At 42.3% G+C, this 24091-nt stretch overlaps 1 protein-coding gene across 1 annotated transcript; it reads left to right on the forward strand.

The window, feature by feature from the left end:
- The first annotated feature begins 5226 nt into the window (after positions 1-5226).
- Positions 5227-15888, forward strand: gpr146 (G protein-coupled receptor 146). The gene is made up of 2 exons (XM_032588049.1): positions 5227-5538; positions 11927-15888. Exon 2 carries the CDS (start codon positions 11968-11970, stop codon positions 12967-12969), a length of 1002 nt encoding a protein of 333 aa, XP_032443940.1. The 5' UTR covers positions 5227-5538; positions 11927-11967; the 3' UTR covers positions 12970-15888.
- The last annotated feature ends 8203 nt before the right edge of the window (positions 15889-24091 follow it).

Here is a 24091-nt window from a genome sequence, read left to right on the forward strand (position 1 = left end):
TTTGTGAGCATGCAAATACCCAACTAGATAAACAAATTATCACTGAGACGTAGCTGCTGCTGTTCCTGATCATGATTATCATAGGTCATTCCAGAAACACCCCACTGAGGTGGCAGTTGTCTGTTATATGATGACGTATTTAGGCGTTAACGAGACCGACACTGGTTACCAATGGGGCCAAATTAAGTGTGCAAACAGATGGCACGCGTTTAAATCTGAGAACTACCTTTTGTAAACAAATCATATATTGTTATGCAGTCAAAAACTCTCAGGCCAAAATAAATGCAGAACAGAGCCTTATATTGGAAATGCAGCTTCCGGGAACAGGGCCTGATTTCTGAGCTTGATTGGGGATAAACTCTGATTTCATTATCAACATCCACTCAATTCCTGGCTCTCTCCAGCGTACACCCTTCCGTCCATGCAGCAGTATATCCCAAGCACCGTCATGCATAGACGCATTAATCAGCATGTCTGTGTTTTAACCTCTAATCAGAAATTAAAGCAATCTTGATCTATTAGGAAGACAAGAATCCATCTAAAAATCTAACAATGCCAGAGACTGTATACATAATAACCAGATAATAAAATAAACTGAAGAATCATCAGAAGGATGGCTAACATAATCAATGGTACAATAGCTTATGTCATTAATCTGAGTTGTTTGCTATGTATTGGTTTCACACTATGAAACAAAATCTGCGCTCCCGATCTGAGTTCATACTTTAAGTTCTATCTTTACAAAGCAATAAAGGGCCGGGAGTTGGATATAACTTCCGAAGTAAAAAATCTCCTGCATACAAACATTTTTTTTTGAGTAGACAATTCTTCATCACAATGGCCAAGTCATAAAATGGGGCAGCATGATGTGGATGGATGGACTAATAAGGGATGTCTAACTAAGTCTGTTATTTTAAAGTGAAAGCAGTGTAGATCGACTACAAGTTAAAACAGGCTGCTTAAACAAAGTATACATTTTTTCCACTCATTTTTAAAGACAGATCTGTTTTTTAATTAGTTTTATTCATGCTTTGTAAACTTTCACTCCCATCTTTTCCTTTCAATTAACTGATGTGTAGCAGTACAACAGGATGTACTATTGTACTTGGGGCGTGATATCTTCGGACAGAGAGATCTTTTTATGTGATTGTGTCTTATTATCAGAAAAGGCATTCAGAATTTGTCACATGCAATGATAGATTACACTGTTATTATTCACAGTGCATCCCTTCGTCCTGCTTTGGAAAACAGAAAAATCCTTGTGTTTTCACATGTACCATGACCATAAAAGTACATACTTTAATTGTGCCTTATTGCAAAAGAGTATGCTTAGGCATTGTACGTAAATTATTTTCTCAAATGCGCTCACAGCTACACTTGCAGGACAAACATGTATAACCTGGCTTTCAATCCAATAGATAGATAGAGGTAGTAATTAAGACCTCATGTAAAAAAAAAGTTCATATCACTTTTAGCAGGCCACCTGGTTACGCCCAGAGATCAAATTATTTTAGGGCTTTTAGTTGCACCTGCAATAAATTTTAACAGAGCATGTACTTATTATATATAACTCATTAGGAGCAATAAAAAAGATGAGGTGTTTCTCTACTTTTTTTATAGCTCTGAGCTATGTAAGTATGATACATTTTTATGATTTCCATTGTCGATCGTAAACTTTTGGTATCTATAGCAACACAAACAAGGGGATTTTCAGCTGGGTATGTCATCTTTCATCAGGGTAGTCTATGGTGTAATTAACTTCTGTTAGGAGGAGAAAGGCATGACGAAAACCAACTTGCCGTGCAACGTGGTTTTCTATGTCAGGTTTGTTTGAGGTGCTGCTGCAGCAAAGAATTTACATCATAATCCTTAAGCTTCTTACTTCTTCTGTGTTAACGGATTCATTTAACAAAGCAGCACCTATACGTGTTTCATCATTTTAATAGACTATTTAAAAAATTGTAGTTATTTTCATTAAACCGTTAAGTAGAGGAGTAGAAAACCTTACTCCGCTTATGAGTAATTAAACACAACACAATATTTTTTATAACTTTGAGAAAGTGAAGACTTGGTTTGCTTGGGTTAAACAAACTAGCACTTTGTTTTGGAACCATTCCAGGTGTGAGATAGATATTTATTTCTCCAGAAGCTTAACCTTTCTTTTAAATTAATAATGCAAAAATTATATTTCCCCTAAAAATCAATTTTCATTCTTTCAAAGAAGACATTAATACAGCATGGCAGTGCTCTTATAAGCTCATTTGTTAAACAAATCACATGGTTGTTTGCAGCCACTTTTCTTTTTTAGTAAACAATTATCTAAAGAACACAGTATTTTCTCCCCTTCTAGCACAATACAATAAATTCAAAGCAATGTTGACGTACTTTAACTAATACTTCTGTTGGTCTTTTGGGTTCATTGAAACAAGAAGGAAAAAACTAATTAAAATCAACTTTGAGAAACAATCTTATAAGCTTATGCTATAAAAGTATTGCTCCAATCTGCACTCTAAAATAAACCAGAAGCCGGTGTAGTTGCATTATGATTAGAGTCATGTGGGATTTTTGTCTGAGGCCTGGCAGCAACGTTTTGAACAACTTGCAACCATTTGAGGGAGGTTTTGCTAAAACATGCGTGTAGTGCATCGCAATAATTCAAATGCGATTAAACCAAAGCATGAATAATTATTTCCAGTGAGACAGTGAAGCTGAGTATTTGTCAGATGATAAAAACAGGAACAAACCACAGTCTTGAATTGGACATCCAAGGTAAAATCAGAATCAAAGGTTATAAAAAGGGGCCAAGACCAAAATATCATGCCAATTTATGCAAGCCTTTTTTTAATCAACCCTTAAACCAGAAACCCATCATTACTTTCATGTAATGCTGCTGTTGCTAAGGCAACACTCAAATAGTGGGGCCGCTTCCCCAGAGGGTTGTGGCAAAGTGTCAGGGGGAGCTTGAGAAGCAGGACTTTATAATAGTCTTTATTCATGTTAGCTGATAAACAAGCCTCCGGTCACTAAGTGGCAGCAGTGTTCAAACTACTCAACAGGCTGCCTGTTCAAGCCAGTAGAAGTAGCAACAAAACTGTAACAGAAAAGGATGAAGGGGTAAATATCAACAAAATAAAATTGACTTTTTTATTATTATTATTATTTTCAGTTTTTTACAACACTTTGCCTTTTTTAAAAACACTTGGCTAATGAGAAGGCATGCAACTGCCTTGAACATAAGTTTATAAAGGTTCATAAATTAGAATTTGCATAAACCTTGAGAAAATATTAATTCTGGGTAAAATTAGTATTCCAAGTCAACATGTATATCTAAAGTGTGATTCTTGATTCTTAGGGGAAATATAGCTTTTGCATTATTAATTTAAACCAAAGGTTAAGAAATTAGATTAAACATTTTTGCAATTTTGACAATCTTTTTAGGTTTGTTACAGGACAACCAAGAAGTAAATAACTTCTAGGAGCCTTTCTGTAGAACCCCACTTTAAAAATGATCCACTACCCCTAAGGCAGACATTAACAAAATTACAGTACACCACTAGTTTTCTATGTGCACAAAACATGGATTCTCTGCCATACTTTTGCAATGAAAGGCCTACACCAGGCATGTCCAAAGTCCGGCCCGAGGGCCAATCACGGCCCGCGGTCAGATTTCATACGGCCCGCAGCTTCGGTCTTATAATGTATTATTTATGGCCCGCCTGCAATGTCAAACAGAATAAATAAATCATAAAACTTGAAACTGTAATTCCTCCTTTCACCAAATGGTGGCAGCACCACTTTAATACTATCAGTCTGCCTTCGTGCAGCGAACCCCTCTCCGCTCATTTCTGCCATGGCCACTGCAAAGAAAACAAGTTGACAGTGGGGGCCGCCGCTTTCAAGAGAGATGGGAATTACAATACTTCTTCACTGAAAATCAAGGCAACTGTGCTTGTCTAATTTGTAATGAGACAGTTGCCTTGTTTAAGGATTTCAACGTAAAGAGACACTACCAGAGTAAACATGCTAACACATACAACAAGCTAACAGGAAGTGACCGTGCTGAAAAAGTGAAGCAGCTCCAAGCTGCACTGGCATCACAACAGCGATTCTTCACGCAGGCCTGAGTCAAAAGAAAATACCACCAAAGCAAGCTACAAAGTGGCCATGTTAATAGCTAAACATGGCAAACCTTTTACTGAAGGTACATTTATCAAAGACTGTGTTATGAAAATGGTGGAGAACATTTGCCCTGAGAAGAAGCAAGAATTTGCGAATGTTTGCCTGGCACGTAACAGTGTGGCACTTAGAGTTGAGGACATGAAATTGAGTATTTTGAACGGCAACGTCTGTCACTATCAGCAGTGAAGAGCCAATCGAACATTTATGCACCTGGATTTATGGCACTTATTTTTATTAAACTCTTGAGTAAGATTTGGTTATTACTGTTGATGTTATGAACCTGTAGATGTGACACAAACTATTACTTTCTGAAAGATATTGTAAATGACGAGCAAAATTCACTTGTTTTAAGATTTAATAACAGACAACTTTGCATTACTTATAACTCCTGTTTAAAATGTTCTTGAGGCAAAGATATTTTTAAACTCATGTAAATTTAAGGTATTTCATACAGTTTGTTTAATGTTATCTGACTCTCCAGATATGAATGAAAGGCAGAATTTGGGTTTTTAGAGTTGTTCTCATCTGCCTGAGTGGCTTATATTTGGTTATTTTGTCATTTGAAAAATAAAGATAATTGTGACAATGAAAATTGTTTTATAACAGTGTGTATTTGCATGAAACTTTTGTAGTTAAAAAATGTCCGAACAAACTATTGGCCCCGGGCATCTTCACTTTATCAAATCTGGCCCTCTTTGCAAAAAGTTTGGACACCCCTGGCCTACACAATATCTCTGACAACTGATGTGCTTGACAAGTAATTTTCTCTATAAATACATAACATAAAATATGGTCTATAATCTACGAGCCAAAGTGGGGGTATAACTTACCAACTGCTGTGCTAATTGTTTATGAAACACTGTACTTCTTTGTTTATTGTGTAGTGTCCATTCTTAAAGATGTTTCAAATTTGTATGTGCACTCGTGTGTTCACTCAAACCCCGCCCCCTGTCCGCTCTGTCCAATCAGAGTAGAGAACAGCCGCTGAGCAGCGACGGCAGAGAGCGACGGGAGCAGACAGTGGGGGGAGGGGTCTGTGTGTGTGTGTATACACTGTAGGACTCAGCAGCAGCAGCAGCAACACTACAGCCGTAGTAAAGTCTCTAACGGTCGGCCCCCTTTTTTGACCGAAAGCCTCGTACAAAAAGTTGATAAATGACGGGGGACTTATCGAAAACCGGGCGAAGCAGCTCTTGCTCGCCCTGAAGTCCTCCTTTATATTATCGCGGAGGACAAGGGGATACTTTTAATTCGTCCGTTTGTTTTCAAATGAAGCAACTGAGAAATGCCAGTGGAAATGCTACATCCGAATCCAATGCCTCCCTAGGTTTGTCACCGATCCAAACCCATATGCTTGTGGTAAGTTATCCTCTTTTTCTGTCGTTTAATACAGAAAGAATCTGATAAATGTTTCTTCTTAAAGTAAGTTGAAGTGAATTTAACCCGCGAATAAATGGTAGACATGGGGGGGAAACCGCTTTAGTAATGTCTGCATCTAGATGGGACGATAAAGGTAAACTAGTGACAGTCATCTGCTTATTTAATTAGCGTAATATAGGGTGGTAACTTGTTTTACGTCAAAATTATTATAGGTTAGTTTGTTTGTAGAGACTTCGCAGTTTAAACGACGCGTTTGTATTCAGAAAACAACACCTGGGGATGTTTCCTTGGAGGTTAGGTCTCAAGTGCGGTAAAACACTCCTCCACTACCAATGGAGATGTTGTTTATGTCAATATAACACCATCTCTTGTTCAAATGGCATACACCTAAATGTCATAGTATGTTCAGTTAGCCATAAGCAATTTGTAGAGGGCGATAAAATGAAAACAGCCTTGAGATACCAGTGTATCTTGTATATCTCTGAATCAAAATGAAGAAAAGTTTTTTCCTCTTTCAAATTTTTTAAATGGTATGGTAACCCTTAATTAATAAGTGAACTTTAACAAAGCCATAACAAAATTTGCTTAATAATACATAATTAATAGTCGGCTAAGTTTTGGTTTTCAGATCGTAATTAAGAAAAAAAAATAAGGCATGAACTGAATGATAATAAGGTTTACAGTATTGGATTATTTTTAGTTTGAGTATTAATATTAGAATACAGCTTGTTCTCAATTAAATTAAATAGTCCTTAAAAATAAGGCTTTGCACTTGTCAATTTCATGCACTTGACCAAATGGGACATAGGCGTGTAAGGGGCCCAATTTAGAGGCAGTAAGCCTGCTTTGTGCTGACCATTGAACTCTCACTCCGCTGATGCCTGTCACTGTCAAACACATTGCCAGAAAGCACACCAGGGAGGCGGATTGTTATCTGTTTCTGACCAGAAGCAATTAGTTCCTGATAAGGCAAACTTTCCTTCTGCAAATTACAGCCTGATGCTGCTCTGCACTCTGTGCGGGATAGAAACGAAACAATGACTTGCTCAAGTTCAGCTTTTTTGTAGGTGTGAACTAACTGGCAAGTTAATGATTGATGAATATCAATAGCTTTAAGTCTATTGCTAAGTGGTGAATTAGATGAAGAAGTCTTGAGCTCGTCTTTCAAGTCACATATTCATAGTTTCTTACTGTCTCTAACAGCCGGTCATGTTATCTTATTATCTGGCTGTTTGGGGCTTTGCTGCTTTTACTGCTTTTCTGCAGGCGCACGTAGGAAATCACGTGATGTCATCCAGCACTTTCTGTGAATAGGCTGCAAGTTCCTGTAAGCATATACGAGGGGTGCGGGCTGAGTATGTCACACTGCTCTCATCAGCTTGCCAGGTTCTGACTTCAGAATGCCGAGACGTCAGGCACGCGGGCGTCACTGATCTTGTTTTGGTGGGTCCGGCGCATGCTGAAACACGGCCTTCCCCTCTGGGAGTATTTAGTTTAAATAATTTTGACATGGATTTGTTTGCAATGTTCAGATGAAGCTAATCCAAGTCAGATTCATGTATGAATTGGGTTGGATGGAAACGTCTCAGCATATGCCTATTGGGCTTTATTTTGGGTTGTTTTAATGCTGGAAACATCAAGTAAAAGACTCAGATGTACACATATTGTCCAATATAGTAAGCTGTATAGTAATACTACTTTGAAAAAATACTAATTTAATTCAACAGCATGAAAGGTTATTTAAAATATGTATTCACAATGAAACAAAATGTGCATATGCCATTAGTTATAGAAATATGGTTGAAAAGTCTGTATTTTTGTTGTGACAGCATCTGAATCTAGTGCTTGTTGTGGTTCATCTTGTCTCCGTGGCCTTTCCTCAACCCCAGAAACATCACCCCCAGCTCCAGACTCCAGAATAGGCTTGGATAGGAAGGATTCTCATGACACCAAATTAAAGCAGACACTGTTCATACAGCGTGAACTTGCACCTCGCTTGTTTTCCCCCCAGCTGAGTGGAAAACTAGAGCTCTCATTATCATGGGCTGCTGGCAAAATGTGCATAGCTGAAGTGCAATGGCTGTGACAACACCCTGGTAGATATAGCTTGGAAAGAAAATATTAAAAAAAGTCAGACCAGGAAGCCTCTATTGAGCTATATTTCAAATTGCCTATAAAATTATGCAGTTTTTAATTTTCGTTTCCGTTTTGTCTGATCTATCTCGCAGATTGGCCACAAAAATGTGTTCTACATGCACTTATAATGGAATGTAGGATCGTTTGTCCTGACTTTGTTGATGTATGCTTGAAATCAAATAAGAGAGATTTCATACAATCTACCTTGATTCACATTCATGAAGCGAATCTGCCGCTATACCTCATTTCAAAGGTGCTCTGTTTGATTATTTTATATGGTTGTTTACCATAAAATGCTGCTTGAAAAATCAATCAGAAGATTAGTACACTGTGGTCATTAAAGGGATGGTGATGGTTAGTTACACAACTCGGGTGAATTGCCTGAGAATTTTAAAGGATGCTCTGTTCTAAAGAGCCCAGAGTTTACCAACAAAATATCCCCCAGACCACTACACCACCAACAACTGCCTGAATTCTTAACAAAAGGCAGGATGGCAATAAGCTTTGTTTAGGCCAAATTTAACTTAACTTGAGACTCCTTGGACGAAGCAAAGTTTTTTTCCAATCTATTCTTTTCCAGATTTGTTAAGCCTTTGTGAATTGTAGCCTCAGTTTACTTTTGTGAAGACAGTAGTGGCTTCTGCTGCTGTAGCCTTTGACATGTTACAATTAAGGTAACTATGGACAAAAATGGTGATGGGCACTGGTCATTTGGCAATCTCATCTTTTCCATTTTGGTCGCTTCAGACAAAATTTCTCTTAAACAAAATTGTGCCTTCTGCCACCTAAAATTTTACCTGAGGTACAAAAGGACGCAATGACAATGTTTCGGTATGAAGTAGAGGTACAAAGTGAGAGAGATGCTTCGACTCAGGCAAAGTAACTTATGGGTTCAAAATGATGGCATCAAATTGGTGTCAAACCATTGGCTGCTGGTCATTTCACCCCTTTTTCGACCAGTTTGGTACTTTCATATGGGACATTTTCACATAATTCATATTAACTCAAATTAACTCAAGGATCATGAGATAATTTGTACCAGCATATTTATAACCACTTTCACAGCAATTTCTATAATAAGCTAACAGTCTAGTCTTGTTTGAGCAAAGATCATCTGTGATATTTTTTAATCTGGCAAAGAAAAATTTATCAGAACCAGAATGCATATGGGAAGTGAGTGTAATATAAAGATTTCAAACAGTATCATCCATCCACTTGTTTTCTTGGATTATTGAAGGGGAGTTTTAGGCTTTTAGTCACCAAAATTCCTGAAGACATTTAACTATAATAAAAAATACACTCATGCCATATTTTAAGTACATGAGGTAGAAACATGTACTTGTACTCCCATTTTGCCTTTGACTAAGTGCAAAATGGTAGTACAATGGGATTCCCATTTTGTGTCTGAAGCAGTCTATCTAATTAAGACTATTCATGAAAAAACATTGTGGCTAAATTATTCAAAAATATATCCTTGGATCTTAGTTACGGTTGTTAAGCAGCATAAATAATAAATAAATAAACCTCCTCTTGATGTCATTTATTTATTAGGTTTGTTTTTTGTAGTTAACCAACAGAATAAACTGCCATGACACCGAACATTAGCAGCAATAATTTCTGCAGAACATTTGTTGACATCCACTGCTTTAGCCGTTGCTTTTCCATTTCCTCCTCGATGTTTGTGTCTGGTTGTGACATTGCCTCATAAACAACATATCCTGGGCTCCTTCCGATCTGGATTTTTTTTTTTTTACATTTTTCTTGCCTTACTAGAGAAAAGAACCTTGACCAACTTTCTTCCACAAGCTACATAGGACATATCATCCTCTCTGTGTGTGCACAGTGCCTTCAGACTAGTGAGAGATAATAAGGCAATTGTTTTACATACTGTGTGCCGTATGTTTCCTGGAAAACAGGAAGCTTATTTTCTCGCTTGTGATGTTTAGCTAAGAGAATTCAGTACTAATGGTGAAGTTTGTGTTGGGCCCCAAAAAAAGGCAGCTTTTTAGAGATAATCATTAGCAGTTTCAAGGGAGCTAATGTGTTAATGAAAGGGATGCGGGGGGCATAAATGTCCGCATAAAGCAGGTGCTAATGAATAAGGACAGCAAGCTGTGGTGCAGCAGGCCCTCTTTAATAAGCACCAACTTCCCCTAAAGTCATTTTCTCCTGAAGTAATTAAAGGTTATGGAAGGGGGTGAAGGAGGCAGAGATGATATAAAACATGTTCAAGGTATAGCAGGTAATCAATGGTCCTGGATCATTGCTAAATGTGAACTATTATCAGTGTCTGTTTTAGTCAATGAGTCACCTAGCTGCTGTTTACAAAAGGGCTGCCCAGTGCTTCTGTGACGAGGTTCTCTTTTTTGTAAGGAGTAACTCTACACTCCCCCCCCCAATCTGGCTCTAGTTTAGCTCTGAGCTCTAGCCTCCTCCATAGGCTCATTACAGAGCAGAGCAGAGAGTAGGCCGGCGTGTGCATGTGTGTCTGAGGCTGAAGGCCAAAAACGGCCCCTCTGTAGTGGTGTTATGTAAGTGAACGGAAGAATGTTTTCCTTTTACTGGCATAGTTACTCATCGCCCTAAAAACAAAACGCCATTCGCTGCTCTTAGTGCCAAGGAGAGGTTTCATGAAAATTCTGTCTAAGTTACTGCCCATATTTTTATTGTAAAACACGATTTCAGAAACATTCTGCTTTTTAAATTTTTTATTTTTTTTTGAAGGAAGGTGAACATATTTAAACCAATGGAAATGAAATTGAGATGATGCCAATGTCTTGTAATAGCTCTCTATGAAATGTAAAATCTCAATTTCCTTGACCTAACCTTGTTAACAAATTTATTTAATATCACCCGGCTGGATTATGATTGCTTTTTGCCGATCTGCAGCCCAGTCTGACGTGTGCATTCCTTTTTTCTTTAGTTTGTTTTTAACCTTTCCCTGAACCCAAGCCTAAAATTCTTTCGTCCACTGACCCTTCGACTTAGCCTGCCTCACATTTCACTTGTTATATATCCAGCCATCAACACACTCCCAGCCGGTTGAACTTGGCAGGAACCTGAACATCGAAGATTAGTGCGCTCAGCTTTGAGAGCAGCAGCAGCAACAAATCTATATGTAAAGTGTTCTTCTTTTTACCTCAGTTCTCCTCGACCTCCTGAAACGTTTGCAAGGCCGTTCCTACATGTGACAAGGAAACTCAGAGTCGTCGGAGGACAGGAAAAGCTCGCCATGGTGTCAGACAAATACAGTTTTGTGTTCTGCCATCAGAGCAAGGGCTTTTTTTGCTCTGCCCAGTAAGGGTGAAATGGTGTGGGTTTGGAGGCTGAACTGCAAACATATTGTGAGGCGTTTGTATTCAGCCAGTCAGATGCAGTGAAGTGAAATTAACAGCGTTACCCTGAGCACAATAGCCAACTCGCTGCTGACGTGCTTTTGTGTCAAGGCCGTGTCTGGTCCTCTGGCCAGCACAGAACGCAATAACAGAACGAGCTGAAATCTGCTCATTAAGTGGTAAAAAAAAAGCAGACTGTATGTTTCACTAAACAGAACAATGTGTTTGTTCTTATGAATACATCGTAATACAAAACTTGAGCTCTTAGCTACATTCTGTGTATCTTTCTGCTTATAAATTCAATTTAGTTTCACAGCAAACATCATCTTAAGGCACAGAAAAATAATTTGTGTTCAATCCTACATTCGTTCCAATTGATCCTAGTCATCAAACAGTACAGTGTGGCCAATTAATTACTTGAATATTGCAAGTCGAGTCACTGACTTGCAATATTCACTCCTTCTGGACGAGCACAGATCGACAAACGTGTGCACTGTCGTTGACTTTACAGCAATCCCTCATACTGGGCATGCATTTAGCGACAGTGGAGAGGAAAAACTCCCCTTTAGCAGGAAGAAACCTCCAGCAGAACCTTGCTCAGTACAAGCGACCGTCAGTCACGACCGACTGGGGGTCGGTTGAGGATCTGGTGTATGATTATTTTTGCTGTTCATGAAAGTTGAAAGCTAATAGCAGGAGAGGTATAACGTTTCTTTGATGGCAGCATTATCTCAGCCGATGCTCTTGGCCAAACAGAATGCCAGACCTGATATAGCTTGTATGGAGAGAAAAATAACTGAGGCAAAACAAAGAGTTAACAGTCGAATGAATACAACATTGTTAAATGTTGTCCTCGAGTTGTGACTGTCATACCCTAACTTGTGTCTCTGTTACAGTGGATCTGTTGAGGGAGCTTTGCCAGCGTTGGAGCCCAGCGATGTGGATCAGCATGCTTTACAATGAGACTGACGCCATCGTGGACTTCCAGCTCTCCCAGGATTTGGGCCTCATCCTGTCGATCCTTTCCCTCGTCTACCTCCTGGTCTGCTTCCCCTTGGGACTGTGCTATAACATCCTGCTGGTTGTGGTGAACCTCTCCAACAAGGTCTCCATGACCATGCCGGATGTCTACTTTGTCAACATGGCCATCGCGGGACTCGTGCTCAACCTGGTGGCGCCCGTGGAGCTCCTCAGCTCCACATTCACTCGCTGGCACGCGTGGGAGTACAACGACGAGGTCCACATCACTCTGCTCATCCTCTTCAACATCTCGTCCCTGGTCATCATGTACTCCACCACGCTGCTCAGCCTGGACTACTATATAGAGCGGGCGCTGCCGCGGACATACATGTCCAGCGTTTACAACACCAAGCACGTGTGCGGCTTCATTTGGGGCGGCGCTGTGTTGACCAGCTTCTCCTCGCTGCTCTTCTACGTGTGCAACCACATCTCCACCAAGATGGTCGAGTGCTCCAAGATGCAGAACAAGGAGGCGGCTGACGCCATCATGATGTTCATCGGCTACGCCGTTCCGGCCGTGGCCGTGCTTTACGCTTTTGTGCTCATTTTGCGCATCAGGAAGGAGTCCACTCCTCTGGATCAGGACTCGGCTCGCTTGGATCCGTCTATACACCGGCTGCTGCTGGCGTCGGTGTGTGTGCAATTTGTCCTGTGGACCCCGTACTACATGACCCTCCTGGTGCACACGATCGCCGGTGCGCCAGGGTACATCAGCAACGGGCATTACCTGCCTTCCTATAACTTCATGAGGTGCGTGTCAAAGCTGCTGGCGTTCTCCAGCAGCTTTGCGATGCCTCTCATGTACAGACAGATGAACAAAAACTTCTCCGGCAAGCTTCAGCGGCTGCTCAGGAGGCTTCATTGCAGGGACCAGTCCTGCCCTCATGAACACTCAGCAGTGCAGCAAGTGGTGACGTGAAACTCCCTCCACTCCCACTACCCCTTTTCCACCTCTTGGCCCAGCCAGCACTTATCTCCCTCCTCTCCTCACTGCGCCACCCCTGCACAACCAGTGTGTGACTGGGCTTCCTCAACTATCTGGACTGTGTGTGGAGCGTCATTGCTAACTGTGGAATTTCCTGTCCCCTTCCACAGCTTAATCTGATCCTTCTCTCTCTGCAGTGACGGAACAAATCACGGAAATAAAAAAAACATTTGCTGCTTTTTTTTTTTTTTTAGTCAGAGACAAGAGACTTTTGGTAGTTTAAAGGTGTTAAAGTTTGTACAATCATCTGGTATCAGTGAAGTTAGAGTTTAACCCAAACATCGACGTATAATTGTAAAGCTGTCTTCAAGCAGCATACCATAGTGGATGTTTGGCTTATACACGACTGCCTACATTTCATCATGTGAATCATAATTATTTTTATTTTTCATAGCATAAAAGCTTTTTTTTCACACAAGCTGAACCAATAAGCTAGAAACCCAGAAATTAAATAATAGAGATGCACCAGTTGGGCTTTTCTTGGGCGATAACAAATGTTCTGGAGGTGGTTTGGTAGAGGTATAGATCAAAATCAATGTTACTAACCTTTCTTTGTCTTATTTACTAAACTGAAAAAATGCATCAAAAATCAAAAAAATTTAATCATGCTTCAAAAATATTTGGAGTTCTCCATTTTTATGCATTTAACGTTTTAGGAAAAAATGGATTCTTCAGTACTTGATCTGCCAATCAAGACACTATTTTGATTTCTGGGTAATTAATTGGTGCATCTCTATTAAATTATGTATCTTAGTGCTTCATACAAAAGTATAGCTATAGCGGTGAATATAGCCGTCTGTAAGCAAAAATCCACCCGAGTTAGAAGGTGACTTGGTTTGGTTTAATGTTACGGTTCAGGATTCTTGATCATAATATTACCTAATCTGCACATTTTTGAAGGGAAAGAACCATTTTTTTTTCTTCTAGAATTTGTCGAATCTGTTTACCAGTGGCAGATCCACCCTGCAGCTATGAGTACTGGAATGAAGACGCATTTTCTTTGACTCAGTTTCACAGGCACAGAGAGCTTACTCTCACATGTGCCTAGCTCCTCAGTAGATTCGCTACTGTAGTTTTATTCACACCACCTCACCACCTTAAAATCTCACTTGACAAATAGAAGTGAAGCTTGTATTCAGGGCTCAACATAACCGGCGTACCTCTTACTTCTCTGCTGAAACATTATTACCTGTTAGTCATAAGCAGCTCCACTGAGCACATTAACCTGAGCTTGACAACCCAGTCGCTTGATTTTTTTTTTTTTTTCCTGAGTTGTCTTTCACTTCTGCGGGTATTCTGTGTGCAGAACTTCACATAGGGTCAGTGACGTCCATGCCGAGTCTTGTACCCAAACAAGCAGTTTGGAGGTTTTGGCCAGTTGAAACATTTTAAACTCTGGATCACATGAGAAAAAAAAACTGTAGAAAATTTTGAAAAACTTGCATATTGAACACCTGTTTGTTATGCGGGTCGGATGCTGCTCAGATGCATTTAAGCTACTTTGCTTTTTTTTTTGTCTGCCATTTATTTAAGAGAGTATATATTATTGAGCTCTTATAAAATGCTAAATAAAAAGGTTACAATTGCGCAGTGTTTGTTTTTGCCTTTGCAGACTTACTCGGTAACTCTTAGTTGATTCCATTCCCACACTATAAATCATAAACACTTCAAGATTATTGATGCAAAAATATTTGGATAGCTTCTCAATATGACGTGACATAAACAATAATCAGAATGTTTTTTGTTCAGATTATAACTTGGTCTTATTCACAGCCCATGTTTTTTCAAACATTTTGTCTACTGGGAATGTTTTGTCTCCAACTATAAAATGAGTCATTTATAGGCCTGATTTTGGCAGCATATGTCTACTGTGGCACCTTCAGTCAGACTGTGAGAAGCATTCCCAATTTGAACTGTGTATTTGCTTTTGGAGAAACAGTATGTGCTTGCAAGAGTCTTGCATTCATGGTTAGTTTACAGTGATTTGTAGTGGTAATGCTAACTTCAAATGGATATGGAGGGGAATTTTACATTTTCCAAAATGGCACTTGAGCCAGTATTTATTTTTTCTCCCCAATCCTCTTAAAATTCTGCATGAATTCTAGCATAAAAACTCAGCATATTCTATTATAAAAACCCTGGAAAGCGTTCATTTTTATCTTGGATCCAAATATACACCAGGTGAATGACAATCCTGCATATTTGCTGAATAATACTCTGCAGTGTTGCAACAAACACATTTTAGGAGATGATCTGTGCCTGTTTTATTTAAATGTGTAAATGTTTAATTATTTTGAATATTGCTGAGACTAAGAAGCTGAATTTGGAGCCGCCTTCCCTGGAGACAAGCCGACTGAATCCTTGGCAGGAGGAGTAATTAGGAACGATGGCGTTGGCTTACTGTGTGCTGCCTCATAAATGGAAAAAAAAACATGATCAGACCTCAAACTCACGCCCAGCTAAGACAGCTGCCCAAATATCAGAGCGGTTTATTATTTCAGAGAGGTGGGGGGCTTTCAAACTCGCAAAGGCGGAGATAAATCCGAATCACTCATTTTACTAAAACAGACACTTGGAATCATTCTCTGCGTGATGAACGTGTGCAGATGTTTGTATTTGGACAGCAAAATCTCAGCTGTGCAGATTATCCCTTTTAATGTGCTTTAATAAAAAAACAAAGCAATGCTCTTTTCAGTGTGCGTATATGTGGGAATTATGTATATTTTGTATGTAAAAGATTTGAAAGAAGATAGTTTAACAAGATTACAGTATTATTTTTTTAGAAAATTATCTAGATTCTGTAAGTATTTTCCTGTTAGCTGAGTCAAAGACTTAATAAAGAATAAACTAATATTATGACAATTTTTTTACTAATTGCAACAACATATGAAGTATTACATAACATTGAGAACATATGCTTCAGCATTTGCAGCGCAACCGAACTGTTTCACTAAATTAACCGGTACAATCTGTATAAATTGTGTTGATTGAAATATGTCTTTCCTTATTTTAATTTTAAAAGAACTGACTTGGTGTGTGATACTCAAGAATGCTTTATATTAGAGTAATGCAAACTCTCTTTCCTATAACCCTGATCAGGTCATGGCAGTAAGCAGGCGGTGTTGGTTGTTCCCTCCCTCGGAGATGCAGCTGCAGTGGGTGTTGGCATTAATGCCACAGCTTATGTAAGGATGCTCTAATCACAGCGTACAGGCTAGTGGAAAACAGAGGCATTCCCCACATTCTGGGAATTGTTCCGTCTTTCGTGGACATGATAGAAACGCTGGCTGCATCTGAGAGCTGTGCCACTGCCAGACTGCGGAAAGTGGCACAACTGTTGGCCTGAGATGATTAGGTGATCAGGATCACTCTGCAAAAGTCTAAGTATAGAATTAAAGGTGTCACTCTGAAAGGTCTGCAGACTGAGCTAAGTGCTGTGGTGTAGGAAAGGAAAACTTCCTGTCACAGTCAGACTAAACAACGTAACAAGCTTGTGTTGCTCATTCTTATTTGCATTAATAACATATTAGCAGCCACAAAACTAAAAGCATACAAAAGAATTCATATTTTACATTAGAAAACAATATAGTGTGATTTTTTTTTTTTTGCGTATGTTTCAGAAGAACAAAAAACATTTTAGTTAAAATTATATAAAAAAATTTTATATTAAAGTTTCTTATCACATTCCTCTTGTAAATAGTGCATTGGGGGGAAAAAATCTCTGCGCAAGTACAGCTTGAAAATTGAGTTATTCTGACATATCCCACAGTTTTTAATGGGTTGCATTAGTCCTAATATTGTTTTTCCTTCTTAAGAGGTTGAGCCAGACCAAAACTATGAGGGTCAAGTTGAAAAGTGAACAGCACCAGGCCACCTAAGAAGACAGAACATTTGGCCTGCAGCTTTTTATGCTTTTTTTTGGCTGTCGAGCACATTTCAGACACGACCTCAGACCACTGATGTTTCTCTTAATACGGGTGAAATTGGACTACAGAGAATGAGGACAGGAACATGACTGGGCAGGGCACACTTGGAATTATAGAAAAAGTATAAGAATGGGAACAAAGAAAGCTATTCAGGGCATAAAAGATTGAAGATAACAGGAAGCGGCATGCTGCAACTAAACATGTTGGGTTTTAAAATAAAAAAAAGAACAACAAATAAAGACAAAACAGTCACAAGGGATCTGATGTGATAGTTATCTAAAACATGATGATGTTGAATAAAACAACATAATAAATCCAACACACTTCCTCTTCAAAGAAAAGCCTCAACACATGACTGGAGCTCAAGGGAAAACAAGTGGACCAGAGCAGATGCTTGAAAAACAATCCACCCTTCCTCCCTTGCCAGTGCCGTTCATTGCTTTTTCTCTTCAGAAAAAAAAACTAAACAAAAAGAAAAACTAGATAGCTTAACATTAAAATCCCTTCATCAGCTAAATATCAGAAATTGCTCTGGAAGCAGAGCAAACAGGGCCAGACTTGGCAGGAAGATCCATTCACAGTTTGTGGTTGTGGCTGTTAGAGATGCTGCATGGAGCCAGCAGCACATCAAACTGGTAAGTGGAGGCAGATGACGGTGTTTTACCTTCCCTCCTATAAACCTCCCACTTTCTAACCCCCTCCAACCAAAACCAGTTAAACCACACCCTTTCCCACTCAAAACACTGCCAGCACTGTCCTGTTCCTCTGATGTCCTTGTAAATGGGGGGAAGAGTATTGTTGCTCTCTTTTACAGACTCAGAAAGCAAATTTACTAGGTAAACATGTTCTTACAGTGTTTGCAATGGGACATACAAAATAAGTCTAATAAATGAAAACCAAAACAATGCTCCGCTTTGTGGATTTTGTGCCCAACAGTATTTCAGAATTTTCACTTTGCTTGTTTGAAAACCATGTTTCCAAACAAGCATATCTTGTTTGTATATGATATGCAAAACAAGATATGCTTGTTTGAATATCTATATCTATATAGATATATAGATATATCTATATATCTATAGATATATCTATATAGATCTATATATTTGATGTTTAAATTTGTTTGAACATAATCAAGGCGTTAGTCTTCAGTCACACCAGCAAAAATATTCACTTTTTATGTCAGCGAGCCCTCTTGTGGACATAAGGAGACATTGCAACCTTATGTAACAATAGCAACTCAAGGCTTAATGTCTAATGTCTTAATTCATGTTAAAACGCCACAAACATGTAGCAATAACCAATTTGAAAACCTCTTCCATACCTGTACAACTGAAAATAAAAGCAACAAAAAATATACATGTTATTGTTGGGGGTGTAAAAAGTAAAAATCTGCAGTTCTCTGATTACATAAGGGTGCACATTCTTAAATTAATATTTTGACACAGCATCTACTGATTGCTGAAAAACAATCTGTCTTCTTCAGTTCCCTCTATCCTTTATACTGAATATGACTAACATAAAGCAAAGCTCTGCTTTCCTGGCTGCATTTTCCTATTTTTGTTTTTGTTTTTTTGTTTTATTTTTCGCATCTTTCATCGCTAAAGGCATAGTTTGCAGAAAGTGTACAAAGAATCAATAAGTTCTTGTACAAGGGTATTATTAGTCTGAAGAAGCATACAAAAGACCCAGTCTTATTTATATACTATGTCACAGTTGAGATAGTTCCCATAACTGTGAAAACTGCCTGGCAACAATGATAATGCTACAAATGGATATTTCTCCAAAATTACTGAAAAAAAACAATAGAAAGACTGATCATGGATTTAAAGAAACCAATAGCAACACCAAAGAAGTTGGAGGAAATTCAAACAAGAACCAGTTGTGATTTAGATGTGATAGATATCCCTTTATCTGACTAAAATCTTCCAAAACTATGTGGGCAATATGGTGTCATTTATCCCAGCAGGTGTTGGGATATAGTCTGACACTGCAGCTCTGATCTGTGAGGATGAACATCTGCTTCTGTAGACAAAAGAAGACAAATAATTCCAATGTATTGCCGCCTGCAACCAGTTTTCCAGCTTCTTTTCAGAGAAAATTCAAAAAATCAGAGGATTAATCTGTACATCCACTATAAAGTCAGTACCAATGCTGTGCCCAAACAAAACAAATACAGGAAAAATGACCCAATTTCAACTACTTAATTATAAAACCCTACAGGAAATTATAAGTCAAATAAGCTCCAGTTCCTGCTGTCTGGATGTCTTACCCACACATTTCTTTAAGAAAGTCCTGCCTGTTATTGCTGCTGATCTGATCCAAATAGTAAACTCATCGCTCTCGTCAGGCGTTTTCCCCCAGGCTCTGAAAACAGCAGTAATCAAACCACTTATAAAAAAGAACAATCTGGACAAATCACTAATGCAGAATTACAGGCCGATCTCCAACCTCCCATTCATCAGCAAAGTTATTGAAAAAGCTGTGTGTAAACAATTAACTAGCTTCCTAACTATAACCAACCTCTTTGACTCCTTCCAGTCTGGTTTTCGTGCTCACCACAGCACAGAGACCGCCCTGGTAAAAGTGTTCAATGACATCCATATAAATACGGACTGTGGCAGAACCACAGTGCTGGTTCTGTTGGACCTCAGTGCAGCTTTTGACACTGTTGACCATGACATATTACTGAATCGACTGGAGAGTTGGGTCGGACTCTCCGGTCCAGTGCTTAACTGGTTTGAATCCTACATAAAGAACAGGGATTTCTTTGTTTCAATTGAAAACTTTTCATCAAAGAGGTCAAAGGTCACATGTGGGGTACCCCAAGGTTCAATCCTAGGACCCCTTTTATTCAATATTTATATGCTCCCACTAGCTCAGGTTATAACAGGAAATAATATTAGCTACCATAACTATGCAGATGACACACAGCTCTACATTACGATGTCACCAGGTGACTCAGAGCCCATCCAATCACTGAACAGATGCTTAGAACAGATAAATGTGTGGATGTGAAAAAACTTTCTCCAGCTGAACAGAAACAAAACTGAAGTTATTATTTTTGGACCTAAAGAGGAACGATCTAGAGTCAATGCACAGCTTCAGTTATTACAACTGAAAACTAGCGATCAGGCCCGAAACCTGGGAGTAGTGATGGACTCTGACCTGAACCTCCAGAGCCACATAAAGACAGTTACAAAGTCGGCCTTCTATCACCTGAAGAACATTTCCAGGATTAAAGGACTAATGTCTCAGCCAGATCTAGAGAAACTCGTCCATGCGTTCATCTTCAGTCGTATTGATTATTGCAACAGCGTCTTCACAGGTCTGTCCAACAAATTAATCAAACAGCTGCAGCTGATCCAGAATGCTGCTGCTCGCGTTCTCACTAAAACCAGGAAGATAGAGCACATAACACCAGTTCTAAAGTCCCTCCACTGGCTCCCTGTAGCTCAAAGAATAGACTTTAAAATACTGTTGTTAGTTTATAAATCTGTCAGGATCTGTGTTTTCTGTGTTCATTTAGAGTTTTTTTGTGTCCTTAAGTCTCTTCGTTGTCCTGTCCTCCCCTTGATTGTTCCCAGGTGTGTCTCGTCTCTGTGATTACCCTCCTGTGTATTTAACTCCACCTGTGTTCCTTGTTCCTCGTCGGGTCCTCGTCAATGTTTCGTCTATGTTAGCTTCAGTGTCGTCAGTGTTTCCCTGTGCCTGCTGTCCGTTGTTTTGACTGGTTTCCATCATTAAATCCGCAAATTCATCATACCTGGGTCTGCTGCGTCTGCCTCACCAACCCGCACCACACCTCATGACAGTAGGACCCGACCAGACCGAACGGTGAGGCTGCTCATGATGGACCCAGCTGCATTCAGGAGGTTCCCTCCAAAAGAGCAGAGCGGAAGGAGGCGGAGATCCGGCAGGGAGGAGAGGGAGCTAGCGGAAGCCCTCGCCGACCTGCAGCGGGAGCTTTTCCGGGGGACAAGACTGGTGTTGGCACCCCCCGGATACGGCCCCCGTCGATACCTCCGTCCGGGAAGCCAGCGACCTGAGCCGCCGGTGGAGCCGGCCCCTCGTCGCTTTCCGGAGCCGCCACCTCCGCTGTCTGCCCGGAGACAGCGACGTGAGCCGCCGGCAGACCCGGCCCCTCGTCGCTTTCCGGAGCCGCCACCTCCACGGTCAGCCCGGAGACAGCGACGTGAGCCGCCGGTGGACCCGGCCCCTCGTCGCCTTCCGGATCCGTCACCTCCGCTGTAAGCCCGGAGACGGCGACGTGAGCCGCCGGCAGACCCGGCCCCTCGTCGCCTTCCGGATCCGTCACCTCCGCTGTCAGCCCGGAGACAGCGACGTGAGCCGCCGGTGGACCCGGCACCTCGTCGCCTTCCGGAGCTGTCACCTCCGCTGCCGGTTCCCAGGCTCCGCTGCAGCTCGCCCCCGCAGCCGTTTCCAAGGCTTCGCTGCGGCTCGCCCCCGCAGCCGTTTCCAAGGCTTCGCTGCGGCTCGCCCCCGCAGCCGTTTCCAAGGCTTCGCTGCGGCTCGCCCCCGCGGCCGGTTCCAAGGCTTCGCTGCGGCTCGCCCCCGCGGCCGTTTCCAAGGCTTCGCTGCGGCTCGCCCCCGTGGCCGTTTCCAAGGCTTCGCTGCGGCTCGCCCCCGCGGCCGGTTCCAAGGCTTCGCTGCGGCTCGCCCCCGCGGCCGGTTCCAAGGCTTCGCTGCGGCTCGCCCCCGCGGCCGGTTCCAAGGCTTCGCTGCGGCTCGCCCCCGCGGCCGGTTCCAAGGCTTCGCTGCGGCTCGCCCCCGCGGCCGGTTCCAAGGCTTCGCTGCGGCTCGCCTACGCGGCCGGTTCCAAGGCTTCGCTCCGGCGCACCCGAGGCCGAGTCAGCTGGCGTTCCAGCCGGCGCACCCGAGGCCGAATCAGCCGGCGTTCCAGCCGGCGCACCCGAGGCCGAATCAGCCGGCGTTCCAGCCGGCGCACCCGAGGCCGAATCAGCCGGCGTTCCAGCCGGCGTTCCTTCCGAGACTCCCAGTGTTCCTTCCGAGACTCCCAGTGTTCCTTCCGAGACTCCCAGTGTTCCTTCCGAGACCCAGACCCCCAGCGCTCCGACTCAGACTCCCTGTGTTCCTCCAGAGACTCCCTGTGTTCCTACCGAGACCCAGACCCTCTACGTTCCTTCCGAGACCCCGACTCCCGAGACCCTCTACGTTCCCTCCGAGACCCGAGACCCTCTGCGTTCCTCCTGAGACCCTGACCTCCTGCGTTCCTCCTGAGACCCTGACCTCCTGCGTTCCTCCTGAGACCCTGACCTCCTGCGTTCCTCCTGAGACCCTGACCTCCAGCGTTCCACCCGAGACCGAGACTCCCTGCGTTCCACCCGAGACCGAGACTCCCTGCGTTCCACCCGAGACCGAGACTCCCTGCGTTCCACCCGAGACCGAGACTCCCTGCGTTCCACCCGAGACCGAGACCCCCAGCGTTCCGACCGAGACCCCCTGTGCTCCACCAGAGACCCTGCCTCGGGGGGCTCGTCGTCGCCGTCTGTGGGCGGCCCCCGGGACTCATCGCCACCTCCAGCGCCGCGGACGGCCGCCGGACGGCCTCCGTGGTTCCCGCCTCCAGCGCCGCGGACGGCCGCCGGACGGCCTCCGTGGTTCCCGCCTCCAGCGCCGCGGACGGCCGCCGGACCGCCTCCGTGGTTCCCGCCTCCAGCGCCGCGGACGGCCGCCGGACCGCCTCCGTGGTTCCCGCCTCCAGCGCCGCGGACGGCCGCCGGACCGCCTCCGTGGTTCCCGCCTCCAGCGCCGCGGACGGCCGCCGGACCGCCTCCGTGGTTCCCGCCGCCGCGGACGACCGCCGGACCACCTCCGTGGTTCCTGCCTCCTTTGCCTCCGCCCACCCTGTGGGTAGTTTTTTGTTTGTTTTTGGACTCTTGGCCCCTCTTGTGTTTCCGCCCACGATGGTGGGTTGTTTTTTTGTTTTTCTGGACTCTGGCCCCCCGTCCAGCGCCCCTCCGCCCACCCTTGTTGTGTTTTTGTTTTTTCTGGACTCTGGCCCCCCATCCGGCGCCCCTCCGCCCACCCTTGTTGTGGTTTTTTTTTTTTGGGCGTCTGGTAGCCGCCCTTGAGGGGGGGGGTACTGTCAGGATCTGTGTTTTCTGTGTTCATTTAGAGTTTTTTTGTGTCCTTAAGTCTCTTCGTTGTCCTGTCCTCCCCTTGATTGTTCCCAGGTGTGTCTCGTCTCTGTGATTACCCTCCTGTGTATTTAACTCCACCTGTGTTCCTTGTTCCTCGTCGGGTCCTCGTCAATGTTTCGTCTATGTTAGCTTCAGTGTCGTCAGTGTTTCCCTGTGCCTGCTGTCCGTTGTTTTGACTGGTTTCCATCATTAAATCCGCAAATTCATCATACCTGGGTCCGCTGCGTCTGCCTCACCAACCCGCACCACACCTCATGACAAAATCACTGAACGGCTTAGCACCACAATACATTAAAGATCTGCTTTTATTGTATCAACCTTCCAGACCTCTCAGGTCTTCCGGTTCTGGTCTGCTCTGCATCCCCAGAACCAGAACCAAACGAGGAGAAGCAGCTTTCAGCATCTATGCACCACGAATTTGGAACAAACTTCCAGAAAACTGTAAAACAGCTGAAACACTGACTTCTTTTAAATCTCAACTGAAAACCCACCTGTTTAGAATTGTATTTGAAATGTAATCAATTACAAATTTATTGATGTAACTTGACTTAATGATTGATTCTATATTGCATTGTGATTCTGTGTTTGTTATGATGTAAAGCACTTTGAAATGCCTTGCTGCTGAAATGTGCTATACAAATAAAATTTGATTGATTGATTGAAATAACCAAACAAACAAACCTGCAAGTACAGTACCTGCTCTTAAAGGACAAAAAAAATCCAGCAGTGAAGTAATCTGCCAACTTCTTTATGTATTTAAAATTACTGACAGCTTTAGGTCTTATGGCCACTGGTGTGTTTCTGCAATCATTACAATCATTCCACCATTCTCTGCAGACTCACTCAAGTCCTTTCAGATTGCAAGGACAGTTTTGGTAGACAGCTATTTTAGGTCTGGGTCAAGATGTTCACTTGGATTTCAGTCCATCTGGGCCATTCAAGGATATT

This window comes from Xiphophorus hellerii, chromosome 16 (assembly GCF_003331165.1).
Source record: "Xiphophorus hellerii strain 12219 chromosome 16, Xiphophorus_hellerii-4.1, whole genome shotgun sequence".
NCBI lineage: Eukaryota > Metazoa > Chordata > Actinopteri > Cyprinodontiformes > Poeciliidae > Xiphophorus > Xiphophorus hellerii.

Excerpts from the sequence above, each read along its gene's own strand:
- gpr146 (XM_032588049.1), top strand. The coding sequence starts at position 11,968 with ATGTGGATCAGCATGCTTTACAATGAGACTGACGCCATCGTGGACTTC.